Below are 23577 nucleotides of genomic sequence, written 5' to 3'. Positions count from 1 at the left end.
TGAGTTGGCCGTTGACCCGCACTCTGGCCATCGGTGAGATATAGGGGGCCATGATACGTGCCACCATCTTAGGGCCCAACCCCACCTTCCGCAGGACCGCCCTGAGGAAATTCCAGTCCACTCGGTCGAAGGCCTTTTCTGCATCAAGCGATAGCAAGCATGCTGGGATCCTCCAGTGTTTGGCCTTCCCCACTATGTGCGCTATGCGGCGCACATTGTCCGCCCCCTGGCGTTGGTGGATAAACCCCACCTGGTCGGGCTCGATGAGGTTCGGGAGGTGGGTGCTAAGCCGTTTAGCCAGGATTTTGGTGTATAATTTCAAGTCGGTGTTTAATAGTGCAATAGGCCTGTAAGAGGAGCAAAGGGTGTGATCCTTCCCGGGCTTCGGTATGAGGGCTATTTCAGCCATTGCCATGTCCGGCGAGGGCCCCACTGATTCCGCGAACGAGTTGAAGAGGCGCAGGAGATACGGTTGCAATTGCGGCAAAAAGGCCCTATAGAAGGACACCGGCAGCCCGTCCGGGCCTGGCGTCTTGCCGAGCGGAAGATCCTTCAGGGCTTCCGCCATTTCCGTGCAGGTGATAGAGTCCTCCAGGGTCTCAGATTGCTGCTTGATCAGCGGTTCCCATCCGCAGGTGTCTACGGTTTCCGATATCAGAGCTGCCGCCGGCGGGTCGCTCGCATATAGAGCCGCGTAGTAATCGCGGAACGTTTGGAGCTTTGCCGGTTCCGCAATGGCCCATGACCCGTCCGTCTTTTGCAGCTTGGCGATATGGGCTCGTGCCGCTCGTGTTCGCAGGCGCCGCGCCAGAACAGCACCTACCTTATCTCCGCCCTCGTAGTACCGCTGCTTGAGTGAAAGCAGGGCGCGCTCAGCCTTGTTGGTACGGTGCGCGCGGAGCTGCCCGCGTAGAACGGCCAAGCGTCTCTTACGCGACGCCATCGGGCGCTCGTGGTCTAGCTTCTCCAACGTCTTTACTTCACGCTCGATTTTGGTTTCATAGAGCCTGGCTTCCCGCGCCCTGGCTGCTGCTATTGCCGTGAGGGTACCCCGTATCGTAGCCTTAAAGGCATCCCAGAGAAGAGGGAGGGGGGTCCCCGGCGCGTCGTTATCCGCGAAATACGCCAGGATGGCCGCCTGGACCTCCTCTCTATCCACCGGGTCACGAAGGACGTGATCCGGGAATCTCCAGCGGCTCAAGCGCGTCGGGCGAGTGGAACACTCCCGTATAAGCAATTCCACATGAGCGTGATCCGAAATCGAAATGCTAGAGTGTGACACTGATATGATGTCCTTGAGCAGGTAGTGTGATGCAAAGAGGAGGTCGATGCGAGAGTATGAGCGGTGTACATGGGAGTAGAAAGTGTAGTCCCGAAGCCCCGGCGAGTAGTACCGCCAGGCGTCCACCAAGTTTAAGGAAGTGAGAGAACTCTTCACCGCCGCAGACATGGCCCCCGTCCCGTGAAACGCCCCCCCACAGCGGTCCATCTCCGCGTCCCACACCAAGTTGAAGTCACCTCCAACTATGAGATCGGTGTCGACTGGCTCAAGGTGCTCCCTAATGATCCCGCGTATAAAGGCATCTTGACCCTGGTTGGGGGAGTAGATATTGCACAAGGTGAGTGGGTGATTCCCTCTCCTGAGCTCCACCCGCAGGAACCGACCCTCGGCATCTCCGCTGACCCTAGTGTCTCCCCGGAGGAACCCCGCCCTACAGAGGATGGCTACTCCCGCCGACTTAGTGGTGGCCGAAGACCAAAACTGGTGGGGGAAGCGGGGGTGCGCCATTCGCACCACATCCGATTTGAGAAGGTGGGTCTCTTGGAGGAAAATGACGTCGGGGTTCTGCAGGAGCAAATAGCGCCATATTTGGCGTCTCTTATTGGGTGAGTTAAGCCCTTTCACATTGAGGGATACAATCTTCCAAGAAGGCGGGTCAGTCATTGACGCAAGACATCTTTCATGCTGTTGTTCCCCTCAGACGTGTGTCCCCCCCACCAAAAGGGTACAGAAAGGGAAGGAGAGGAGAGAAGGGAAACATGGCAAGAACAACAACCAAAACACTTAATCGGCCAACAGGGCCAGCAAGGCCTATTCCAGTCTAGGGAGTAGCCAGGCACAATGGCACAGGCTGTCCCGGAGATGTCACTCTCCCAGAAATAGGAATGGGGGTGAGTCATCGCTTATCTGTAGATCCATGATGTCGAGGGTCCGCTCCGGACCACCGCCGCAGCCGTACAGGTGTCACGCCAGGTACCAGGCAGGTGTGCGCCCCCCAGGGAGGTCCCCCGGGCGTCGTGAGAGGCAGGGCCAGGGCCGCCACAAGTAGACCAAACCCACAGCCGACTCAGTGTCCAAGCTGTTACCAGAAAAGGGGTGTCACCAAGAAACATTCATTTGGAGGCGAGCGCTTGCGAACCAGATGGTGACGGACCTCCCTCCAGGGATTTGATGTGCTCTATGATGTCTTGCTTGTCCCGGGAGGATCGGCTGCCATCCGGGGAGGAGGGGTGCCTAGGGCGGCGCACCGTGGACCACTGCGGCTTCAGAGGGACGCGGAGACCAGCAGGCCGGCGCGAGGGGCTAGCCGGCGGGGAGTCCGGGATCTGAAGCAGCTGGGCCGCCTCTCGATAGGAACGCAGCACACGTCGCTTAGATTCCCACTGGAACATGAGGGCAAAGGGGTGGGCCCATTGATATCGAATGTTGAGTTCCCTCAGCTTGTCCGTAATGGGCCGGAAGTCCTGCCGGCGCCGGAGGGTAGTAGGGGCCAGGTCTTGAAATAGCTGGATGGGCTTGCCCCCACAGAGGATTTCAGGTTTGCTTCTAGCCGCTTTGAGAATGGCTTCTTTCTCGACGAAGAAGTGGACCCGCGTCAAGATGTCAGGGATGAGTCCCGGCCTTCCAGACGGTCCTGAGACCCTGTGCGCACGGTCCAATGTGGGTGGGGAAGTGTCATCGTCACCTCGAATATCATGGAGTAGGTCCGCCACAAATGACATAATGTCTGCTCCTTACGCTCCAGTTGGCACCCCCCGTATGCGTATGTTGTTGCGGCGCCCCCTATTTTCCAAATCTTCTTGTTTGATTTGCTGTTCTTCTAGAGTGGCGAGCCGCTGCCATAGGTGTTCCTGGTCCTCCGTACGTGCGTCTAAGGTTTTCTCCAAGTCATCAACCCGGCCACCGAGTTCCCCAACATCTCGTCGCAGCTCCTTGACACAGGCCTGGACCTCTGTGCGCAGCGACCCAATTTCTGTTTTGAGCTCCTGCATGAACGACGCCATGAAGGACTGCGTGACTGGCGCAGCGGCGGCCCCAGGATCCGATAATGCTGCACTCGTCGACGGTACATTCGGCTTGCCCCACAAGTCCTTAATCGAGGCGTCTTTGGGGGCCGCGGGCGGCTCCTTCCCTGGCTTAGTGCGCGTCATGCTGCGAGAGAGTCAGGGGGCAACGTCTTAACAGGGGGGAGCAGGGACCCCGGCACTCCAGAATGTGAACTCAGCGTAAAGCGCAGGTCACTGGGCTGCGCAGTCCATTAGTGGCAGTGAAGCCCGTTCCAAATGGCCCTCCAGGCTCTGCGCCGTCGGGAAAGGGGAATGTCAGGTTCTCAAGCCCCCGCGTGGTGCCCAGCTGCCGGACAGGCGATCCGCCCCCCCGGGGGATCCCACCGGCTCAGTCGGATGGGGGAGGTGCAGTGGGGGCGCCGTAGCATCTGCCGGCTCGCCGCTTCAGTCCCGGTCCACCCGGTGGGGCCCCGATCGGCCCTTCAGCCGTGGGGGGGCCTTTACGCTGAGGTTAGCCTCTGTCCCCGCTCCCGCCAGTCCGGGCAGGCTCCAAGCAAATCTAGGCCGCAGCGCCCCAGGCTGAGGCGCACTCCCTCCGTCTTCAAGCAGGTCTCAATACGAGCCGGTCGGTGGTCCCAGAGCAGCCCCCAGGGACAACGCGGCAACGCGGGGCTCCGTGATCTCCTTCCAACCGCTTGCTCTCTCGTCTCAGCGCTCCCCCAAGCACCAATAGTCGCAGGTCTCCGGGCCTCAGCTCAGCAGGCGCCAACCGGGGTGCAGTGAGGCCGGGCACCGGACACTCCCAGGATATAGGCCCAGCAGGCAGTCAGCACCAGTTCACCGGGGCCCGGCTCACCAGGGGCGACGCTTTCCCTCGGCCACACCAGGCCGCCGCTAGCGCCAGGCTCACCACCAGGCCGCATCCACGCAGCAGGGAAAATGGCGGCGGGTGCTCTTCAGCCACCACGTTGCGTCCCCAGTCACACCGGCCAGCCAGGCGTCCCCCTCGGGGAGCCGTCGTTCTCCCTCCTCAAGGTCGGGTCACTCCGCACACCCAGCGCCGTCAGCAGCCGTCTCCGGGCCCGCAGCGAGCCCCCAACGCACCCGGGACCGTCCCGGCCTACCAGAATCTGACGCCGGCGATCACCGCCTCCGCTCGGGCCTCGCAGTCGTCGCTCTCATCGCCGACGCCGTCAGGGGTCCTCTACAGTCGGTGCCTTCCAGCAAGGAGCCTGCAGCAGTCACCAGTGCGACGCCTCCTCAGCTCCGGACTCGCCCAGCTCCGGGCGCGCAGATCGGGTGTAGAGAAAATGGCGGCCAGCCCGGCCGGCACCTCGTCTGCGCGGTATTTGCCAGCCTCAACAGCCACCGCCGATCGCCCAGACCGGCACCTCCAGTGCTCCGCTCTTCCCGGGCTGTGTCTCCGGTCCAAGCGTCGCCGTCACACCGCTGTAAGTGGCAGTTTACATCAGCGGCGGTCCGGAGCGGCCGCGACCTGCGTCCTACTCCATTCCCGGCGAGACCACGCCCCCGGGCCCCAGTTTTTAAGTTTGATCTGCAAACGCTAAGGTCTGGGACTTTATAGTCTAATGAAAGATAGTTACTTAATACTAGCACTGTGAAGGCAAAAGCAGATCACATCCATTGTTAGATCTTGTCAGTAGTTAAATTTGGTCTTGGGTTGGTGCTGTGTGGTTGGTGCTGTTTTACATCTTCAAATACTACATAATTCCTGCTCTCGTGTAATCTGTTGTAGACTCTTGTAATGATAGTACAACATCAATCCTGCAATAGAGTTACATAAATGGCAGGTCTTTAAACTGTGAGTTATACATGGGAAGGTTCTTTTGTGTTTCATGTGTCTGGTGCACAGTTTAAAGACCTGCATATGTTGCTCTGCTACCTGTACTGTATAACATTATCCTAATATTGATTGACTTGGGGAGGAGGTCCTTTGACTTCATCGCATATTTGCCACAACCCCTATAGCCACAACTCATATAGCCAGGAGACTTGCAACCATGGATAAGACTTTATGCTGAACTACTGCCTCTTCCAAATGACCAACAAACACCAACATTATAAATGCAGGAAAGCCCACAAGCAAGAAATGGAAATCAGCAAAGTTGGATTACACTAATAATTCCCATAATCGAAAGGAAAACATGGATCCTTATAAAAAAATTAAAGGTATTTCTTGGAATAAATTGAAGGATTTGTGAAGTACAATGTCTGTTTTTGTGGGGCCTCTTTAGAGAATACATTGATTTATCACAGGCGTTTTTCTTGTGCATGTGATTCATTTTTACTTAAGCTGTTGTAGGTTGAACATTAATTTCAAAATTTATGCTGAAGTTCGTCTTCCTGCCATGACTCTGGGTAAAACCTGGACCCGGTATTTTTAGAGCTAAAAGATCCTGGCAGTAACACTCGCCACTTGGGTAGTTTCTTTGGTTTGTTGGCCTGTAAAGTCCTGAAAGTCATTGCCATCTGCTCCTTCATGTCTGTGTTTGCTGTGGTACAATAACCTGCTGGTATGTCCTGACAAGGGATAGTTTCAGAGTGTACTTAAACTATTTTAGCACCCCTTTCTCAGATACTATGTGTTGCCATCTAATGTCCCTACCACAGGTCATTCAGAGCTACATTTTGCCTTCGTTTACACTATTTCGATCACAATTTGTTTAAGATGTGTCTTGTGATTTCCATGCAGTACAACAGCTGCAATCCTGCACTAACTCATTAATTCTATTATTTTGTTTGTTTTCCTTGAATATATTTGTCATTTGCACAAAATTGTGATATTATTGCATCTGCACTTCCCAACTAGTTTGTGACTATTACCACTTTACCGCCAGACTGAAAATATTCTATGTTTGTGACGTCTAAATCTTAGTTATTATGGTGAAAATGACAGATTTTGTGTTCTCTAGGGATACAAGTACTTGTATTTGACACCGCAAGACTACAAGAAAGTCAGTGCTCTGAATTCGGTCCATTGTGAGCACGTGGAGGATGAAGGAGAATCCAGGTACGTCTCTACAACTAGACCAACAACACATTTGTCCTTTTCTAGTTTTCTAAGCGTGGCACTAAAGATGGAGACCTTTCTTGTTGGATGAATCTCAAATTCAGTATTAGTTTGCGATTTAAAGTGTGGGTGAATTAGCTGTTTTAGATCTTTCATCTCTCTCATGCTTACTGAACCACAATCTTCACTCTCAGTTCACTGCTTCAGTTTTTGTTATGTAGCATCAAATAATTGAAAAACGAAATATATAGATCCAAACATTTGAAAATATCAAATTATGATCTGACATCTTATCTGTACATTAGATGTCAATTTTCCATAACATTGTTTCTTAACACAGATTTAGAGTTCTAACACTCTCTGTTATGATTAAGGGGGCCACTCTGTGTATGATATATACAGGACAGCTCTCACCTAAGTTGCAACACACCCACCCTGCTTGTGTCTCCTGTGCCTTTCAAGATTGAAGTATATCTCAGAGAGTACCATGGTATTCTCATTGGTTTCTGGTAAACAGGAAACCTCTGAAACAGCAGCACATTAGGAACCTTTATTCTCTCTTAGTATGTACTTTAATCCCCATGGAGTGATTGTGGAATGTGGGGCTCCTCCTTGGGCACCATTCTTGATTGGCTTGCTCATACTTTTGGTTCCCTTGTAGTTGAACTCATCGCTTTAACACGTGATTTGAACTCTGAAATCGGAATCATTTTCTCACTTTTTTCAGTATGAGACATCTGACATCTATTTTTTCTCATCATATATCAGAGTCTCGGTGGTGTAAGTGGAATAGGGAGGAATACAATTCCAGATTGAATGCATACATTAATCTCAACCACTGATAATGACTCTCGGCCTCATTCCAGTCCATCGTTTCTTTAATTCTGGCTCACAGTGCCCCTATAAACAGGGTCAAGCCTTATGCACATCAACCTTTGTCCTAGTTCAGTAGGAGCTGTCGTCCAAACCGAGCAGCTATGCTAGAGGTGAGTTCCTTGCTGGCTGTGAAACTCAACAAGGCTGAAAAATGTCTGGGGTTGCTTGTTTTCCATTCGGAGGGGATGTGGCTTGGCAGTTTATGTGGGTCTGTTCCTATCGGTGCGGAACCAAAGCCACTGTGCTTGTGTTTGGCCACCGTCGGTAATGGCACAGACGCACATGATATTCATCAGTATTTCAGATTAATCCAAGCATTCCGCCCACAGCTTTTCTGCTAAGTAAAATGGCCAGAGCACAAGACTTCATATGATACAGAATGTATACCCTCACAGATTCTGAGAAGCTTCGCCAGCTATTCCAGTCCCGAGCCCTAAGTCTCTCTGTGTGGACCAGCTGCTATGAAGGTTACCACTTTTCTTGAAAAGCAAGTGGCAGGACAGTTGAAGTTCCAACATATTAAAGGAATAATGGTGCTGACTGCCCAGCTTTCTAGTAAGAAAGGAGTGGCCTAGAGCAGTTCAGGGGCACCCTTGGCCTGAAAACTGCAAACAAAAAGGTAATAACGTAGTTTGCGTGGTGGCCTCAAGTTCGATATACGTCACCCTGCCAGAGGGCGACCGAGGAGGAGCTCCGATGGACCAGGACGATGCATACTTTCACTTTCTCAACATATCTGGTTGGAGTTCAGCCTGTTTAAGATTGTGCGGGGATATACAATTATAAGACTAAGCATAAACGGTGTGCCCTCCCTCTCACCACGGACTGGAAGGAACTGTAGGGAAAAGGGAGCACGGGTTAGTCCTGGCCCTGCATGTGTGGGATACATATTCTTACTGTGTATCTGTAAAGGAACAAAGTGACACACTGTTTTTGATACTTTCTATCCGTAGAATAATTTCTTCACTGTCGTTTTTTTTTTCTACAGTGACAAAAATATGTGAAACTGATTATTAAGTGTTAAAAAATAGTGACAACACTCCTTCACTGTGGTTAAAATAGCGCACATGACTCTATTAGGAAAATCAGTAGTGCCTAAAAATAAAGGCAAATGCACAGTTGTTTTGGTAATACAATTAAGGGCTTCACAATAAAAGGTAATCTTGGTTGTAGTCCAGAGAGGGGGCCTTTTGAAGGTCAAAGAGTGTTTTTTCTGAGGAAACATCCATTAATATTGCTGACCTTCTTTGGTCTCTGTATTTATTGAGTCTATGTAATGAATCCTCCTTTGAATCATCTATGCTGTGAGTTTTGGTACATGGGACTTGTTTAACGTTCTCCTCATGACTGGGGCCCCTGGGATCTGTGGTCAAAGAGTTTTTGCAAGAATTAGATTCGGTGGAAGTGGGTACTACATTTGATCTTGCCTATGGTAGATGAATGAATCCCAGAGAACATTAAACTGATAATTATATATAGTTTACCACAAAAAATGTGATACATTAGTCGAAGTGTCCCCCAATAACTTGATCATTCTTGAATTCGTGCCGAATAGCTCACCATCTCTGAACCTAGCTGTGCCCCAGTGGGCAGGTGTTCCTGCCTGAGCTGTGTCCCCGAAGTAATCCTGCTGTCCATTTATAACGTTGTGGCTATTGTGCATCTGCAAAGCTTCTGCTGCACCCTGTATGAACTCTCCATATGGTTGCCACGGTGCCCAAATGGATCACCTTTATTTTCACTTCCTTTGTTTCAGCTGGATGTTCGACAATGGCCTCAAATGTGTCTTCCATTGCAGTCACCTCTTCTCGGTATTTCCGGACATGTGTTGCAATTCTGCAGGGCAGCCAATATCTGCCTCTCACTCATGTTCCATGGTATAGCCTCTTAAGCGTGGTACGGAGTGCTCTGTGAGAGGCTCTGGTACCCCACTCATCTTGAGAAACCACTCTCTTCCCTCTAGTCGAGCACATCTTCTTACCACCCTTCCCTGCCCATGGATCTAAACTTTATGTGTTTTGGGATTGTTGCACCATGCCTCAGTAGAGAGTATTGCATTTTTCATACTTCCTCGCATTTCATTCCTCAGCTTCAAACCGTAGAGTACAAACGGTTCCTGTGGTGATGGGCCGTTTGTCGTGAGCGCCTCAGTCCCTAGCTGCTTCAGGAGGTCCGTGAAGATGGAGCCAACCCCAAGTTCTGAGGATTCAAGTCCGTCCACCTCGGATGCTGGCTCGCTGTGTCCCTGTTTTTTTGTATTACTAGCTGTTCCTATACTTCTAGGTTTCCTCTTCCATATATATTGGGAATACAATTTCTAGTAATTTATATGTTTATGATTTTTTTGTGTTGAAACTCTCATTGTGGAGAAATAAATATTTTCTACTTTTAATCCTACTTGTCCATCATGTGTATCCTCTTTTCATTTACAAATAAGCCTCTGGCCTCCCTGACACAACTCTAAAAATGTTCAGGGATGGGGTGATTAAGATTAAGACCTGTGCTGTTAAAAGTAACTGACCTGGGCTCTCTACAGGAGCCTCCAACCTTACAGTGACAGTGCCATTTCTCTCTGAAACTGCTGCCCCTCTAATACCCTCCAAACAATGTTTCCTTTTAAAGGGACAAATGTAAAGGGTGTTGTCGCTTGGCTGATTGCTAAACTTTATTTTTTAATTCTCTGTTGGATAATGTAAAAAGACAGTAAATATTGCCTTTAATAGACATTTTTTTAAAAATATGTTTTCGAGAAATAGATATTTATCTTTTTTTTAAAAAATGTTTTGGGATCCTGCGCATGGGCAGAGGTATTCTGTGTTGATGAATTCAATTAACCGTATCCATGATAAAGAACCAGGACTCTGACTACGTAATTACACAAGAATCACAACAGAGCAAATTGCTTTCCATGTTGCCAGTATTCTCACATGTACTTCTTATCTGATCTACTTGCATACTCTTGCCTTCCTCAACGCACTGTCATTCCATGATCCAGGCCACATTGGGATCTTATGCTCCATTTCATCAACAGGTATAAAATAACAGACATCATTGGCAAGGAAGAAGGGATCGGAGTGGAAAACCTCAGGGGATCTGGAATGATTGCTGGAGAATCATCACTGGCCTACGAAGAAATCATCACCATAAATTTGGTATTCACAAACCACTGCACTTCTAATTAAAAGCCAATTGTTTATAGAAGCGTATGTGAGGCTTAGACAAGTGATGAGTTTAAAAGAAGCATAATGGCTCTGGAAGAAATGTTATCTCTGTATGACGTTTAATCTTAGAAAGAATGTGCTTAAGAGAGAACTGTGATTTGAGCGATGGAGGTGTGGTCTAAGAGAATTTTGGTTCAGTCAAGATTTGTTCTATCCGGAGGAGATGTTAGTGATCTAAAGAAAAGACATGGTGTAAAGCCTGGTCCTGTGATCTACATTTGGAATATGGTTTGTGCAGGAGCTGTGGTCCGGGAAGAAGTTGTGGACTAGGATGTTTTAACAGTGAGTCTACAGGCGATGGGTGTGGAATTGGTAAGAGGTGTGATCCAGGGAGAAGAGGTAATGTGAGTTGTGTTCCAGAGGGTGCGTAAATCCAGAGAAGGATGTGGCTTTGAATGGAGTTGCGTGGCCTTGAGAGTGGTGGTGTACTCTCTATAAGCTGTAATTTTTAGAGGAAGATCTAGGCTATGGGTCTGTAGTGTTTAGAGTGCAGGTGTAGTTTTGCCAGATGATCTACAAGAAATGGAAGGTGTGGTGTAGAGTGGGTTTGATGCATGAAGCATATGTAGTCTAATGAAGAGGTGTGATTTAAAGGTTAGAGATGTTTTTGGAGCAGCTGTGATTTTTCAAACAGGGGTAGCTTTGCAGCTTCAGTAATTTCTTCGATGAGGTCAATGGTGATGTGATATGTGATCCTATTAATTTCATTTGTGAAATTGTTTATTATGTGTTAGGTGGTGTGCATTCTAAATGTCAAAGTCAGAATATCGATGGTACTAAATATCGAGGACAAAATATCGCTAAAAAATATTGACGGGCAAGTAAGTCTAGATTTTCTGTACCTAACTCCATATGTATGTATCTATGCCGTACATATATCTTGAAAATGTTCGGAGTAGTAAATACATACTTCGGCCTTTCAGTATTTTGTCCGTCAATATCCTGTCCTCGGTGTTCATGTATGTTGATATTCCTAAAGTCGATATTCAGTAGTACATTCGTGTGGGGTCATGAATAGTTATCAGAACGGAGCTATGGTTGCATAGCTCCCCATAAATGTTGAATTTCATGGGATTGTATGTTTTTAGTTGTCACCATAACATATCCTTTACTGACTTTTTTCATAGGGTCGTGCATGTTTTTTTATACTGAACTTTATGCGGTTATGTCTTTTTTTTAAGTAGCCATAACTTCCCTTTATCTAACTTAATTTTTAAATATATATTTTATGTGCATGTAGATTACGGTTATCACGGATTAAAAGTCCATAAGAATTTGTTTTTCTTTACTCTAATAAACATGGTTTCACAATTGTTTGCAAAACAAATATGCATACAGATGTTTGATCCTGTAAATGTATATGGATCTCACCTCTCCTTTGTTTTTATAGGTAACATGCCGGGCTATTGGTATTGGAGCCTATCTCGTCAGGTTGGGACAGCGGACGATCCAGGTGGAAAATTCACACATTATCCTTACAGGAGCTGGAGCCCTGAATAAAGTGAGTGGCTTAAGACTAATTTAGCGAATTAGACACATGTGCATGCCTTTTTCTCTTAGGAGAATCTGTCCCTGTATGAGCATACCAGTTACTCTGTTACTGACACCCCTGCAGAGTGAGCAGGTCCTGTGGTTAAAAACCCTATGCGCACATGTACTAAGGAGCGTGCTGCTGTTCACCATGGCTAAAAGAAAATTGACAAAGCAGTAGACCTCACATAGGTTAGACCTATTGCTTTTCTAATGCTTGTATATCTGGCCAGAGATGGCAGTGGAGGGGGCAAGCAACAACGGGGGATGGCTCAGGGTGGGAGAGGCAAGCAACAACAGGTGGAGGGTGCGGGGATTCGGGACATGCAACGACAGGGGATGGGGACGGGGAAAGCTGCAACAGGAGTGGAACGTTAGGGGGACGGGCTAAGCAACAACAGAGCAGTGGGGCAGGAGTGCGGGACATGGGGACATGGGCTGCAAACACATGCAATCTTATTGAGCGCTGCAAGTTGAAGAAAAAAGTGGCCTGGGCCAGAAAGCGTGAGCAGTGGAAGGACAGCCATTAAGAGAGGAAGCAGTACTTGTGCCATACTCCGGGGGAGGGAGAAACACAAGAAGAGGAAGTGAAGCCGGTATGTGCTTATCAAACAGGATCCAGCAAATAAGAGTGATGATGAAGCCAACAAATGCTAAGCAATGGTCAGGCTCTAAGACTCCTTTAAGCTAATGAAATATCTTGCAAACTGTCTCAGGCGACACCTAATAAGAAAATAAGAAATGAATGTGACAATAAAACTAACTAATGGTAGGCAATGAGCGTGCAAGCTGTCTCAGGCGACACCTAAAAAGAAAATAAGAAATGAGCGTGACAATAAAACGAACTAATGGTAAACAATGAGCGTGCTTTCATCCCACTGAGGCTTTTTGGTATGGTGCACGGGAGGTCATTTCTATGCTTTTTATGAGTATCTGATATTTTCTTCTAATACAACAAGCCATTGTTTTAATCTGAGAATTCAAGTTTTATATTAAAGCATATATGGAATAGTATGGTATGGTATAACCTGTCATTGTATGATGCGGTATGGCCTGTCATAATTTAGTATGGTGTGGTATAGTATAGCCTGTCATTGTACAGAATGGTATGGTAAGTCATTGTATGGTATGGAATGGCCTCATTGTATAGTATGGGTTGGTATAGTATGTCTTATTATTATATAATATAGTATATTATAGTATGGTATGGCTTGTCATTCTATAGTATGGCCTCTCTTTTTTATAGTATGGAATGGGATGGGATGGTATGATTTGTCATTGTATAGTGTGATATGCTATGGGCTGTAATTGTATAGTATGCTATGATATGGCCTGTCGTATGGTATCATACAGTATGGTATGTCCTTTCATTGTATAGAATGGTATGTTATGACTTGTCATTGTATGGTATGGTATGGCCTGTCAATGTATTGTATGGTACTGTATGTCATGGCCTGTCATTTTTTAGGCATTACATTGATAGTATAGTATGGTGTGGCCTGTCATTTTATAGTATGGTATGGTATGGCTTGTCTTTATGGTATAGGATGGCCTTTCATTGTACATTATGGTATTATATGGTATGGTCATAGTATAGCATGGTATGTCCTCTCATTGTGTAGTATGGTATGGCCTGGTATTGTTTAGTATAGTATATAATGGCTTGACATTGTATAGTATGGTATAGCCTGTCTTCGTTTAGCATGGCATGCTTTGTTCTGTCATTTTATAGTATGTTATGGTATTGTATTGTATTGTCTGGCCTGTCATTGTATGGTATGGTATAGTATGGGTTGTCACTGTATTGTATGGTATGGTATGGCCTATCATTGTAGTGTGTGGTATTGCCTGTCATGGTATGGTATGGTATTTCATTATATAGTATGGTATGGTATGGCCTTTCATTGTATAGTATGGTATAGTATGGCCTGCCATTGTATGGTATGACTTGTCATTATATAGTATGGTATCGGATGGTCTGGCATTGTACAGTATTGTATGGCATGGTCTGTGATTGCATGGTATGGTGTGGCCTGTCATCCTATAGCATGGTATGGTATGGCCTGTTATCATATAGTATTGTATGGTATGGCCTGTCACTGTATAAAATGGTGTGGTATGATCTGTCAATATATAGGATGTACTACTTAAGTAAGATCACTTTGTGCAGTGATGTCATTCTATGGAATGATACAGTAAGGAAGAGGACATAGGAGGGGGTCCCTGCTTAGTGCCACTGTGAATTCACTCACTTTTCTAAGTGCTAAATTGAAGTAGGGAGCTTTGTGCATTAATAAGGTATGGTGGCTCTGTGAAGTGTTGTTGTGGGAGCTCTCTGTGCTCTGTTGGAGTGAGGTTTTACCGTTCAGTCTTAGAGGCTACTCCTTGACTTGATTCCACATTGTGGAGTGCAACAGTGATAAAAACTTGCAGTGCCAGAGGCAGGATCATTCTGTGAGACAAACATTGCCAAAGTGAATAACTCTCGCCCACGAAAGAGCTATTGGCTTTGTCAATGTCTTTTAGTCATGTTGTAACGCAGTGCAGCTGCTGTGCAGCATGAACTGTGCGGGAGGTTGCTTGAGCGATGAGGCAAGCAACAATTGGGCAAGAAAGAACAATCACAAAAGGAGAAGTAAAATACCTGCAAAAGCATGACCAGTGGAAGACACACGTTGGTGACAGAAGCTGTACTCGGGCCATGCTCGTGGGAAGAGCTATAGGCACAAAGAGGAAATGAAGCTGGCACACCCTGGCCAAAGACAAGCAAGGGCATGACAGTGACGATGAAGCCAACCAATGGCAAGTAATGGGTGGGCTTAAGACCCTTGACAGTGAAAAGTACACAGAATGTCGCGCAAGCAACAGTGCATGCACTGCATCAGAGGAGACCTAACAAAGACAACTCTCCTTTGCACACCATGATGTTGTGTTAGTGAATCCGTACCGAGAACCACTGGAGACACTGTCGGCATCTCACACAATACGGCTGTCAAGAGACGACTCCCTATCCGGGATAACCATGTCAGTTAATCAGTATTGAATTGGTATTGTTAGAAATGGAAGGCATGTTCATGATATCCTGTGTAGACTAGGAGTCTTTAAATAAATGATCACAGTTTATGAAATGTATTTATTATTGCATACTGAACATGGTTTTAAAGGAGATCAAGCACAGTTAGGGAGTGTTGGCTATTACTGGTGGTGAAACCTGCAGTGAATCCCAATGAAAGTGCTCCTCTCTAGCAATTACTTGGCAAACAAGGGGCAGATAATCAAATAGAGCTTTTACATTGCGAGGACAGGTGTGCAATGTGTGCTGTTGAACAGTCGACAATTGTTTCAGCCCTGAGCTGTGTGGAATCGTAGTAATTATTTGAGTGTCAGGTTTCACCACCATATATCCCTTTTATACTGTTCCTCAAGTTCCAGTGATCAAAATCCCTTTACGTGACTCTAAATGATGTACTTTGCTTCTCACATTCAATCGGTACCGTTGTATTCAATGCATGTTTTGGATTTTGGAATTTAATGTAGGGAGAGTGGAGTTAATTTGTAATGTGTTGGAGACAGAACTGTGTGCATACTGTTTTTTTTTAATTTATTTATTTTTAACTGTTTTTATTTTATTTTTAAACATTAGCCAGCACAGGAGCAGTTGAGTCATGAATGCAATAAATTCAGCATTGTTACCAATAAGTACTACATTCGGGAATACAGAGGTTGCATTACAATAGTTTCTCCACTGGCACCCCTCCTCCCAACCCTTCTGGGGGCTAAACATGGCCCGCACCCAATACATCTTCTTGGGAAACAAGATTATTGACCGACAAGTTATGGATCCAATGTGCAGGGGCTTTTATTATCCGGTTCAACCCCAGTCATCTCTAGGTTGTAGTATCTTAGCCATGGTTGCCACATTTGCCTAAACCTTTTGGGTTGTGTGCATACTGTTAAAGGTGGAATGCGCGTGCATGCTGTGTTTGGTTATAGGGCGTACCTTTAAACCGTGGCCATCATTTGCTGACGGCAGCAGCCAGAGTCTGCCCTTTGCTCATTCTTTATGACTGGAGTCCATACTGCTTACTTTAGGTACAGGTACTCTACATATGGCGAAGTTACCGTGTATTCAAAAAGCCGCTGATGACAGTACCTGCAGCACATTTCTGCATGCTGTGTTTTTGAGTTGGAGGACTAAACGCACCATGTGCTGCTGCACACGGCATGGCCTAGGGCGGTGTCCTGTTTGCGCTGCATCGGTGTCTTCTCTATAAGCTCCCAGACAATGCATTGGGTGCCTTTATGTTCAGGATCATAAGTTCTGGTGCTTTAGGTTTGGTGCCTTGAACTGAAGGGAAATTAGTCATTTTTGTAATATAACTTCAGTTAGTTTGTCATATTATTAGAGAACCGTAGCATCTATTAAAGAGCAAGCTTTCAGTGAAAACACGTTGATGTTTTTAAAGAAGCTGCTGTTTCATGCCTCTGTGGTGTGTGGAGAGAGTTAGAGCCCGCAATGAAGACGTGGAAAAAGAGAAGCTTTTTGCAACAAAGAGAGAAAATTAAGACTCTCTCAGAAAAAAACGATTCAGACGAGAGGATAGGGAAGATGGTGGGACTCACAAAAGTTTTTTTAAAAGCCTCATGGGCACAATACCCAAAAGTTGTGCAATGGGGGGCACAACGAAGAAGTCGTAGCAGCCATCTATGCAGATGGTACTGTAATACAACTGTGAAATAAAGTTGCAACTTTGGAACATAAGATGTAAAATGTGTGCAGTTTGAACAACCCTTTCTCAAAATTCCCTACATACTTCAAACTACATCTATAAAACAACATTCACAGAAACATGTTTACTGGAAAACACTGAACTATGTGGCCCAGTGACACTACTGTATTACATGTGTTATGAAAGGGGAAGGCTACGTGCAAATATAAATGTATTTCACATATTTGATTTACAGAAGTAACCATAATTTAAAGATTTAAAGCAAAAAATAATTTGAACAAGGAGTTTTTTGCTATCCTTTTTGAAGTTTCTGTAAACTGGCATTTTTGGGCGTTTTCGTGGAGACAGTTCTGTAAACCTGCACAAAATAACCTAGATTTTTCTCCGCAAACTTAGCCGTCTGAATCCTGCTGAAGAGGTTAACAGACCAACCTTAGAGTATGCTAGTTTTACAGGGTGAGACTCTGGATTGAATTTAGCCTAAGTGTCAAGCCCAGTAAACTCTAGCACAGTACTTTAAACTGGATTCTATTAAAGAGGTAAATATCTGTTATTAGTTTTGCTCTGCTGTTGCAGTATGTATTGTATTTTATTGAGATTACATTTATATAGCGCTTATTACACCTGACAATGCAGTGAAGCACTTATTGACTGGTAGCGTGCTACTCCATAGCCTAAAATTCGTGGGTAATTCAGTGGTTATTGTTGTCGGAGAGTTTTTTGGTTATTGGGTTAGTCTTGTGCTCTGAGGAAACCATTTCAAGTGGTGATAGATTACGTCTATAGGAGTTAGATGTAATTATTAGAGTAAGTTAATGCAAGTTGAAAAAGAGGGGCAAAGAAATAGGGTGGAGGAGGTTGGCATTGTGAGATAAAGGTTCAAGAGACTGAGAAGGGATGATTTCGAGATGAACAAATAGGCTAGATAGGTTTTGGGGCTGCAGAAGCGGTTACTCCGAAGGGAAGTGTATGCCTTTTAAGGAGGGGATTGGTTATTTCCTAAGAATTAGTGGAGAGTAAGGTAGGGGGCACGTGCAAACTCAGTGTCACTAAGTCATGTAGAAGATGGAGTGTAGGGATGGCATCATTCAAGTAGGAAGGCGGGAGAGTGGATAATCTCTAGATATAAGTTGGGTTATTTTCATGCATGTTTTTTGGGCTGTTGATGTCGGAAGCACCCGAGGAAGTTTAAAGAGTAGAAAAGAAGGCTGAAAGTTGATTACCAATGAGCAGGTGATATAAGTTTTTCCGTCTTGGGTTACTCCAACTAAACCCCAATCATGCCTACATCATTTGTTCTCTTGAACATTAATTACTGAAGCTGTCAGTCTTAGTACTTGTTTTTTTTTTTTTTTACACTAATGGGTGTTATTGGATAATGGTATTGTTTCGTTTGTCGTTGAGATTTTGAGGAGTAGACAAGCAATGGGGTTTGCTTTTATCATACTGTTATGTGTTTGTGTGAGAAAGATGCATGGGTGTTTAGTTTCGAGGGAAATTTAGTTTTCCCTCATATAAGGGGTTGTTTGCTAAGGGATTCAGGGATTTTGCACCTCTTTGATCGTAGAGAGTTCTGGAAGGTATCTGTCTGTGGGCACGAAGTGAGAATGTGTGGAATATTTGTTGGAACGGGTTGGGAATAACCAGCTTTTAGCAATCTTTCTGAACTCTTAACTGAATCACAGTCGCTATGTTTTTTTCTGGTAAGAAATTCCAACATTTTGCCGCTGGCACAGAGAAAGTTGTGCAATCAACTGTTTTCTTCCTATACGCAGGAATTATTAAGTGCAGTGCCAGTCTGGGACGAACAATCCTCGGTTGGGAATATTGTGCGATTTTTACTTGAATTCATTTTGGGTCATCTCTGGGACCGATGCACAGTAGTTTGAAAGATGATCCTCTTGCCATTGGGAGCCTGTGTAAAGCCTTCAAGACAGGAAAAAATGGATTTGTGTATATGCATTACTTGCGTTTAAAAGTAGTCATGCAACTGAGTTGTAGATTTTTGTAGCCTTCTCATAGTTAAGTGTGAAGTGCTTTGGTATAGTTCGTTAGCATAGTCAAGTTTTGAGTAGGCCTGGGTGAAATTTCAATTACACTGGTGTAATTTGTGTAATTTTTGCATTACGTTTGAATTCCCGAAAGTATGCCATTACACCACTTTGCATACTTATGCGGCGTTCGTGGTAAAAATTTACTGTGAATGGCACAATTTGCTGTTATTCGTTGTAAAAATCTACTGCGGATGAATAAGAAGAACCGTGTTGTTCCTAAGTATTGGACGCATGTATGCCTTCTTTAATGTCTCTGGGAAAATTCCTGTTTTTAAAGAACTGTTGATATTTCTGACTGGAATAGATACCGATGTTGATTGAAGGATCTGTGGAAACAGTGGGGAGGGCTTGGATCCGTAGAGCAGCCATCTGGGTAGCTAGCGATTAGTAGAGCTTCAAATTCTGAAGTCTTCATTCCTTGGAGGGCTGATACAGACCGGGGGTGGGCGTATGCTGTGATTGTTGTTGTTTGTGTAGGATGACAGGAGTTGTTTCTCTTGGCTGCCAGGTTAGAGTCCAGTGTTTCTGCTTTGTTTTGGTAATGTCCTGCTACTTTAATACCTAGTTTTAGGTCTGAAATTAGCCAAGACTTTTGATTTTACTAAAATTATATGTATAACATACATGTAGGGACTTTCAGTCTGCCCTCTCCATCCATTGGTGCGTTATTGTGTCATGTACATTTTATTCCTACCCACCACAGAATACAGCATGGGGCTGCGGGCCAGCCCACTTGAGCCATTGGCTAACTTTCCTGTGAGTCACAGAAGTTGCCTTTTTAACAATGAACACATCCTCACAGAAAGTAGTTTCCTTCAGTTCCAGGGATAAAAATGGCTTTTAGTTAGTTCTTTACTTTAGATTGTCAGTGGCAGCTGTGCTTAACAATAACGTTTTGCATAAACTATGACAAAACAGGCATCGACAAAGCCAATAGACTGAAAGTGGTACATGGGGAAAGTGTTGGGTAAAGTGTTGGTGAATGTTGGTTTGTGTATGTCACTTAATGAGATATGAAATTAATGAGGGGTGTTGTCTGCAAGCAGTGTGTGAGGTGGGTTTATAACAGCATGTCAAGGTGTGCATGCTTGCGGCAAATGTGCACAGTGTTTGCAAGAGTAGATATTTATATATACAGTATGAGATGAGATTTATGTCACAGTGGGTTGGGCTGTCTGACCAAGCCGCGTGTGTGATGTGGTTTATAATGCATGGCATCCTGCAATTTCTTTATAAACGCTTGTTTCTATTTCCTTATTATAGCTGTGTTGTGACGTCTCTAGTCACCAATAATAAAGAAATGATGTAGCCTCGCAAATATAATGTGTCATTACAGTTGAGTTGTGACATCATAATGCCTCCTGCCAGGAGCCAAGGTGAAAGGCAGGTCACGATCATAATTACAGCAGCAGGATATGCAACAAAAAATGAGAATGAGCTTTTCAGTCTTCTGATCTGTTTTTTCTAAAATGAACAGTGATCAGCAGAAAATATGTATTTATAATAGTTCATTACAACAAAGATGTACTTTGCATGTTTGAGCTACAGCATTTTTTCAATCTGACTTGCATTAAACTGATACTAATATATTTTTGCAACAAATTACTAAATGCTTTTTGGTGTGTTTCATTTTGTACTGCAGATTCTACTTTTGTTTTTCATGTTTGTAATCATACTATCTCTTTCATGTAAAAGAGCAAGACAGGAAAGATTTAAGCAGTATGTGGGAAGGGTGGTGCAGTGACCCTCTTCCGTATGTTAAATGAATATTGTAAGTCAACTTGAAGTTCCATTATCTTATAAAGGAACCCAACCTTTGACCTCGTTCCTCTATGTGGTCACGGAACTCGTCAGTGACTTGCAGTATTCTTATAACGTACATCGGGTATACAGTATCCATACTCAACAGTGTAGTGTGTGCATGGAAGGATATGTATGTGAGAGTGGTGAATGTCTGACAGAGTAGGTCTGTGTATGTTCACTTGAAGACATGAGGTTTAAGTCACTGAGTGTGGGGGTGTGTGCAAGCAATGTGTGTGACATGAGGTTTGTAACGGTGAAGTGAGCTTGTATGGGGGTACAAGAGTTACAAATGTGCGCTGTTTAAGAGTGGGCTCCTCTTTGCATTGTATGAGAGAGAGATTAGTCACTGTAATGTGTGAGAGAGAGAGACGTTTTCCAGAAATGTGGGTGATGTGTGTGTTTGCATGTGCAAGGGTGTCTATATTGTAATATTGGTAAAGGTGTAGTATTCGTGAGCGGAGGTCTGTGCGTGCATGTACCCTGTATGATATGGAATATGAGTGTAGTGTGTGAATGAGCTGGGGTTAACATTGATGTAGTATGTGTCTGTGAACGCAAGTGGTACATTTGCAGTGTGGAGGAGGTCTGTGAATGCACCCTGTGCAGGATAAGGGGTTTGTTTAAAGTGTGTGTGCGTCTGTATATGTTCAATGTGTGTGCCATGGCCGGATCCGCGTATACACAGTTTGTTAGAGGGTCTGTGTATGCACCCTGTGCAGGATAAGGGGAATTTGTTTAACGTTTGAGTGCGTCTGTATATGTTCAATGCGTGTGCCATGGCCGGATCCGCGTATACACAGTTTGTTAGAGGGTCTGTGTATGCACCCTGTACAGGATAAGGGGTTTGTTTGAAGTGTGTACGCATCTGTATATGTTTAATGCGTGTGCCATGGCCGGATTCACGTATACACAGTTTGTTAGAGGGTCTGTGTATGCACCCTGTGCAGGATAAGGGGTTTGTTTAAAGTGTGTGTGTGTCTGTATATGTTCAATGCGTGTGCCATGGCTGGCACAGTTTGTTAGAGGGTCTGTGTATGCACCCTGTGCAGGATAAGGGGTTTGTTTAACGTGTGAGTGCGTCTGTATATGTCCAATGCATGTGCCATGGCCGGATCAGTGTACACAGTTCCTCAGAGGGTCTGTGTGTGCACACTGCACGCCCGATGCTCTGTGTACACTGCCGTTTCCAGCGGTGCTTGCAGCAGCTGGCGCATCCCACCGCTCCCCTGCTCACAGCCTCCGTGTCACTGGTCTTTAAGCACAGACTCGCATCGCCGTAAGACACCCGATTTCACAGACTCATTAAGAATGTCTCGGCAATCCCTGCGCCGACCAGGTGTGAGGAGAGAAGCTGATGACAGCTTGAAGCTCTCCCTGCAACAAAACCACCGTCATTGTCATTCCGCGGGCGTGCACGTCAGAGACGCAGACTCCTGTCTCTCGGCGTGGCAGGAGGAGTGTTTGTGGCGCGAGAGATCTGAGGGCAAACATGGCGCGGGTGCGTCCCCATGCAGGGGTTTGTGCGTGCGTGCGTGCGTTTAACGGGTCGTTCATGCATAGGTAAGGGAGATTGTGGGCGTCTGTGAGGAGGGGGTTTTGGGTTTAAATGTGAGCTGGGTCCTGTGCGTGTTAGTGAGGAGCGACAACCATACATGTAAAGAACTTTGTGCATTCATGTATGGAGAGGAAAATTACGTATCGGCCTTCTTGTGCATGTATGTGAGAGTGAGAGGTAAGTAGACTTGTGTTCATATACGAGGATGAACTTCTTACACACATGTAAATAAGGGGATTTGTGTGTGTGGGTGACTGAGGATGGACCTCTGAACACATGTAAGAATATTAGCGAATGAAGACTCGCGTTCGTGCACAGCTGTGGGGAGGCGGGTGTGAGCGTGTCTGCAATAATAAGTGGAGGGCCCCACAAGTTTTCTTAGGGGCTTGTTGCTGAACGCCATTGCTGTCCAGCGCCGAGCCTGCGGGGCTCGGTTCCTCCTTAAGCCGCTTTCCTCGACCATCATGCACTTCCCATCCCTTTATCTCACACTTGCAGTTTATTTGTCTTTCCTGCTTTCGCCCCTTGACTCTTTTTAAATAACTTTCTTTTCCTCTTTCTTTCGTCCCTTCTTTGACTTTCTCGTTCTCTTGCTCTGGGCCTGAATCCGATGATGAAAAACAAGCTCTGATCCCCAGCAATGAGTGCTGGCGCTCACCACCTGCCGCCCGCGTCACCTCTTAAGCCACACAGTGCAATTGGCGAGAGTAGAAATCTGCCTGGTAAAATTAAAAATACCTAGAGAAGACTGATGCAGAATAGTGACAAATGTGAGTCTCCCAGGGAGTAATTCTCATTAATTAATGACAGAATGACTGAGAGAGTCCTAACTTGGGAGTCGGGCACCCAGGTGAAGTGAGACGAGTCATAGCCTTCTGTGCGGTCGTGATCCAGAGTCGTGAGCTTGCAAGAGTAATATGGGGGAGAAGAGCGTGAGGTCCTCACGAGGAGAAGTCACATAAACATTGGGATCACGAGACAGCTCAATCAAAGAGAATGAGAGCCCAACAGAAGGAAAGGCCAAATGCAAGAAATAGAGCAGGAGAGAAAACGCTTCAGAAGAGGGGAAAACCATGAATGAAAGGGTGTAAGGAGCTCCTGAGCAGGAAAGACCAGCTGTAGGAGCTAGAGTGCGCCCTGGGCCAAAACCGACAATACGTAGATAGGAAAGGCCTGTAAACGTAGAGGCCAGGTGTCGGAGGAAGAGTCAGCGCTGTGTACCGAGGGTTGAAGAGTGGGAGAGGCTACTAAAGAACAAGAATTTGAGCTGAAGGGTCTTATGAGGACGAGGCAAAGAAAATGGAAGTCCAGGGAGAGTCTCCATTTCTAATTGGTATTAGAGAGAGGAGGGAGTATCCTGAGGAGGGAACAAGGATTCGAAGAAACCTTAAGAGAGAAGATCATAACCCTGAAAGAGTAGGAGCCTCCTGAGCAGGAAGGTCTGACCCTTTTAAGGTGGAACCAAACAGAGTGCGATCCCCTTGAGGGG

The 23577-nt window shown here is 45.8% G+C and overlaps 1 protein-coding gene across 5 annotated transcripts in view; it reads left to right on the top strand.

Annotated features, from left to right (window-relative positions):
• ACACA (acetyl-CoA carboxylase alpha) overlaps positions 1-23577 on the top strand; it is a 938215-nt gene that overhangs the window by 593892 nt on the left and 320746 nt on the right. For all 5 annotated transcript variants that reach the window (XM_085649480.1, XM_085649478.1, XM_085649479.1 and 2 more), the window contains 3 exons: positions 6222-6319; positions 10227-10347; positions 11807-11917. In XM_085649480.1, the coding sequence (XP_085505606.1) occupies positions 6222-6319; positions 10227-10347; positions 11807-11917 (330 nt within the window). The remainder of the gene's footprint in view (positions 1-6221; positions 6320-10226; positions 10348-11806; positions 11918-23577) is intronic.

The sequence above is a fragment of the Triturus cristatus genome, chromosome 3_2, assembly GCF_964204655.1.
Source record: "Triturus cristatus chromosome 3_2, aTriCri1.1, whole genome shotgun sequence".
NCBI classification, from domain to species: domain Eukaryota; kingdom Metazoa; phylum Chordata; class Amphibia; order Caudata; family Salamandridae; genus Triturus; species Triturus cristatus.
The sequence above is the reverse complement of the archived record's forward strand: the minus strand, read 5'-3'. Positions and strand labels throughout refer to the sequence as shown.